The sequence below is a fragment of the Brassica oleracea genome, chromosome C2 (assembly GCF_000695525.1).
Source record: "Brassica oleracea var. oleracea cultivar TO1000 chromosome C2, BOL, whole genome shotgun sequence".
Classification (NCBI taxonomy): domain Eukaryota; kingdom Viridiplantae; phylum Streptophyta; class Magnoliopsida; order Brassicales; family Brassicaceae; genus Brassica; species Brassica oleracea.
Window position 1 is genome coordinate 27,317,221 of NC_027749.1, and position 5,081 is coordinate 27,322,301.

At 37.0% G+C, this 5,081-nt stretch overlaps 1 protein-coding gene across 1 annotated transcript; it reads right to left on the reverse strand.

Moving 5' to 3' along the window:
• Positions 1–1,267: 1,267 nt before the first annotated feature.
• On the reverse strand, positions 1,268–2,614 carry LOC106320792 (glycosyltransferase family protein 64 C3). Its single transcript, XM_013759147.1, has one exon. The coding sequence runs from the start codon at positions 2,476–2,478 to the stop codon at positions 1,441–1,443; it is 1,038 nt and encodes a 345-aa protein (XP_013614601.1). The 5' UTR covers positions 2,479–2,614; the 3' UTR covers positions 1,268–1,440.
• Between the last annotated feature and the right edge of the window lie 2,467 nt (positions 2,615–5,081).

The window sequence follows — 5,081 nt, forward strand, 5'->3', positions numbered from 1 at the left end:
CAATTACATTTTGTGTTGAGAATCTAACTATAAAAATATGACAATTCAAACATATGCTAGAGTACTTAATTTTTATTTTAATGTTTTATAGGTAAATAGTGAAAATTCTAACTGGAAACTTAATCCTTAGTATTTTATAAAGTTTGTAAGCCTCATCGCCATTGAAAGCTACATATAAAGAAAAGTAAAGTTCAAATTCAAAAGATTTTTGTTATGTATAGATTATGTAAAAAATGTCAATAAATGTATATAGATAATGGTTTTAGAATAATAAATATGAATGATTAATTTAAGAATAGTTTAGGTTTGTACCAAACATATGTTATATTTGTTTATATATATCGGCGTTAGTGTGTTTTAGGGTTAAGCTATGTTACATGAAAAAAAAAGCGGGTACACGGAAACGGAAACGGATATGTCTTAGAAGAGTATATATATATATATATATATATATATATATATTAAAATATAAGTACATTTTATAAGATTTATAACTAAAATTATATGATTGAAAATAAAAATAAAAAAATTCATTCATTTATAATAATTTTAAATGATTTCATATTTAAACTGCGAAAATACACATAAATTAATTTTATAAAAGTTATTATATTAATTATTTTAATATTTCATAAATAATTGACACAATATATTTGAATATATATGTTATATCTCTAATAAAAACTTCAATGCATAAAGATAATTTATAATATTAGTTTTAATATTTGTATATTTACATTCTCTCTGTTTCATTAGTATTAAATTTTAAATCTTATATAAGAAAATATTATTTGTATTTTCTATTTAATTATAGCTTTGTGTGTTTTTGAATGAAAGCGTGATTCCAACATTGAATCGTAAGCTTCCAAAGTGTTTTCGAATAGGATATTTTTGAAGCGTTTTGGAAACGCGATTACGTAAGTTTCCATAGGGTTTCGATTATGATTCCGAAGCGGGAAGTGATCGTCTGATGAAGCTTCCGTGCAACTTAGGGGTTAACTGAATTTCAGTTTGAACTTAAGTAAAATATAAATTAAAATTATTATAAAATTATTTAGTAAAATATGCTTATACCTTTTCCCGGTTCATACTTAAAAAATATAGAAGTTAAATTATGCTAGATTATTTATCAAAAGCCAATGTGATTTCAACTAATATTCGGTAAAAAGATTTGAATAAAAACATTACAATCATTAACCACAATCAAACGAATCAATTTTTTTTTTTTGAACCCACTAGAGAATAAAAATGTCAAAAACAACTCATCAGAGAATAAAACATACCATTACGCGCCGGAATACCACTAGTTATTTTATATACGCTGGTTTAGTGGTTACATATCTTTGTCCAAGTCGCTAAATATACGCATTATTTTATACACTCTTTGAAGCATTTGGTTTACAGGTTGCTTATCGATAGCAAGTTGCTATAGGGGTTGGTTCAATCTCGGTCACAAAAGACAAGCTTTCCAGATTTACGACACAGCCCTTGTTCCCCAACAGAGTTAACAACCTTACCATAACTATACAGCAACGGCATCTTCCCCATAACTCTGTGAAACTCCCTAATGCACTTGCCTCTTCTCTTCCTGTGTTCCACTCTTCTACTGCTCAACCCAGCTTCTCTCACCCCATTTTCCACTTGCTCTTGTTCTTCTTCGTTACGCGCATCTCCCCAATCCCTAACTCTCTCTGCTCCCACCATGACTGGACCTGCTCTAAACTTGTCCGCAGCTACAAAATTCATCAGTATATCCTCGCAGTTACGCATCGTGTCCACAATCCCCCTCATCTCCTCCATCTCCACACCTCCATTGCAGCTATAGTCGAAGAGATAATCTTGTTTCATCATCATGAACTTGGTGAGGACGATGGAGTACTTATCCGGGTGAACAGTGTAGATCCAGTCTTTCCCCTGCAAGTCAAAACCGTGCGATCTCACAAACATTCCTACAAGACGATCAGGGTTCGACTTCCACACGGAAAACGCGAACTCCAGCGACTTGTTGTCCACCTCCACGTCATCATCGCATATCAAAACAGCACGAGTGTCTACGGAAGGGCGAGGGAGGAACCTGGCATTGAGGCTGCTAGACGATTGCTGGATCAGAGAGATGGAAGCGGTGCCAAGCGAGTAACGGGTCAGATTGTGGTATAAGTGGTCAAGTAGCTGAGCAGGTGTGGTAGGGTTTCCCCAGAGGACTAAGATTGATGAGACGATTGAGGATCCTGAATACGCGGCTACGATGGATTGCAGAAGAGGAATACGGGACTCAGAGTAACCGTTGATTAGGACGGCGATCTGATCCGATCTGAGTTTCTCAAAGTCTCTCAGTTTCATTGCATCACACGGATCCGGATCCTCGGGGAGCGTGCGCGAAAACACGAGTGGCGTAACAGAGAGCACAAGGAACATAAGAAACCAGATGGAGAAGAAGCCATTGCTAGTACTAGTAGCAACCTTTTCTTTGACTCCCATATCTTCAAGCTCTTGTTCCGATTTGATCCATGAAACAGATCACAACGAACAATCGAACCTCGGGAGAAGCAGAAGTCCTCCCGGCATCGACGTGGACTCCCGATTGATCTTCCGTTTTAGAGCCGAGCCTAACTAACGGCGAACGAAATTAAATGGGCTTTTAGTTTACAATGCCGTAAATGTTATAATTAGGCCTAAACATATATATAATTAAGCCCAAAAGAATATGAAAACCAAGCAAAGCCCAAACCTTTTAAAAGGAGGAGAATGAAATTTTGAATTCCTACGTGTATAAATATCATATTTTTAACAAGCTTAACAGGATGTGACTAATATGCCCAGTCGAATGTTTTGAAAGAAAGGGTATGGTAGGTGGGTGCGATAGAGTAATAATGTAGGAGAGGAGAATATAAAACATTTAACTAACAAAAACGGGTGAGTTAGTTAGGTTAGGCTACTATTTACTATCTAAGCTAGACACTCGGTGTGTCAAACAGCCAGCGCACTTTATACCCGACAAGACATGTGTGGTTAAATGACAAATCATAAAACAAGTTGGTCGTTTATTTTAAGCCAAAGTCATAGGTACACACTGATAACTGTTTTTTTTTTGATCAACTCACTGATAACTGTAAAAATCAATGCGTGATGATTGTATAAGGACTCAAAGATAACAAAAACTAATCTCATTCTTATAATCTCTCATGGAAACTCACTCAAAACCACAAGTTCATAAAATCTCACGCATAATCTCATCTCACAACAACGTCTTTATATAAGGCTTATAGATTTCCTAATCCTAATTAGAAACACTTGTATTTAGATAACTCCTAAATACACTTTAATCCTTATCTCTTAAGATCCCAAACTACTTAGGATTAGGATAGCTTGATCTTCAAGCTTTCTTCAAGCTTACTTCAACAGTTTCCCCCTTAAGCTTGAACTCCATGTCTTTCAAATCTTGAACTCCTATTAGATCTCTCATCTTTTTATACTTGATTATTCCCAATGCCTTGGCTAGAATGTCTGCCTTTTGTTCACTCCTGGGTACATGCTCAACTTCTAGTAACTCTTTCTCAACGCACTCTCTGATGAAATGATACCTTGAATGTATATGTTTGCTACGCCCATGAAACACCGAATTTTTTGAGAGTGCAATGGCCGAACGATTATCTATTCGAATGGTGGTTCTGTTGAATAGAACTCCAGTGATCTCTCCAAGAAGGTCTTGTAACCAGATAGCTTGTCTCGCTGCCTCTGTTGCCGCCATGAATTCAGCCTCACATGATGATAGTGCCACTGTCTCTTGTTTCTGAGAACACCAGGTAATAGGACTAGAACCGAGGTAAAATATATGCCCTGTTACACTCCTTCCATCATCAAGATCGGTATTGTAAGAGTTGTCACTGTATCCAACCAACTTCATCGCATTAGAACTTGATCTTCCAAAGTGAAGGTCCAACGTAGTAGTACCGTTTAGATATCGGAGGCACTGTTTCATTGCCACTCCATGTGACTCCTTCGGCTTTGCCATATATCTGCTTAGCACTCCTATACAATATGACAAGTCAGGCCTAGTATGAAGGAGATAACGAAAGCATCCGACAATCTTTCTGTAGTTAGTTGCATCGACATCATTCTCTTCCTCGGACTTGGCCAGCTTGAGTCCCATCTCCATTGGAGTCTGAACCGAATTACAAAGCTTCATCCTGGCTTCTTCCAATATCTTCAGAGCGTATCTGTTCTGACACAACGTGATCCCATCAGCGTGTTGATTCACTTCGATCCCTAGATAATAAGTGAGCCTCCCTAGATCACTCATCTCAAACTTCATTGCAATCTCAATCTTAAACTCCTCAATCTGCTTTAGGTTTATTCCTGTGACAAATAAGTCATCCACATAGACTGCGATAATAAGAAGCTTTCCATTTACTGCTCTTCGAAACACAGAAGGTTCTTTCAAGCATCTCTCAAACTTTAGACTCAATAAGATCTTGTTTAGCTTGTAGTTCCAAGCTCTAGGTGCTTGCTTGAAACCGTACAACGCTTTCTTCAACTTATATACTTTTCCTTCGCTTCCATTGACTTCAAAACCCTCTGGTTGCGTGACATATACGGTTTCCTTCAACTCTCCATGTAAAAACGCGGTTTTGACGTCGAGATGGTGAATCTCCCATCCATGAGAAGCCGCAAGATTGATCAATAGTCGTATGGTTTTGATTCTGGCCACCGGAGCGAAGACTTCTTCATAGTTTATCCCTTGTTGTTGAACATATCCCTTTGCGACCAAACGAGCTTTGTGTTTATGGATACTACCGTCTACGTTTCTCTTAACTTTAAACACCCATTTTAAACCTATTGGCTTTACTCCCTGCGGTAGATTGATGTTAGGAGTTTTCAAGGCTTCTAAGACAAATGTTGTAGTATAGTGATTGTCGAACCAGTTCTGAGGGATATCAAAGCACCGAGAATGCAAGTACTCACTTAATCTAAGTGCAACCAATGATTTAGATGAGTTTTAAACTACTACTAATACTAGAAAGCAATCACAGAATGATACTTTCTTGACTAAGGGAAAAGAGAACTCATGGGCATAGGGATTA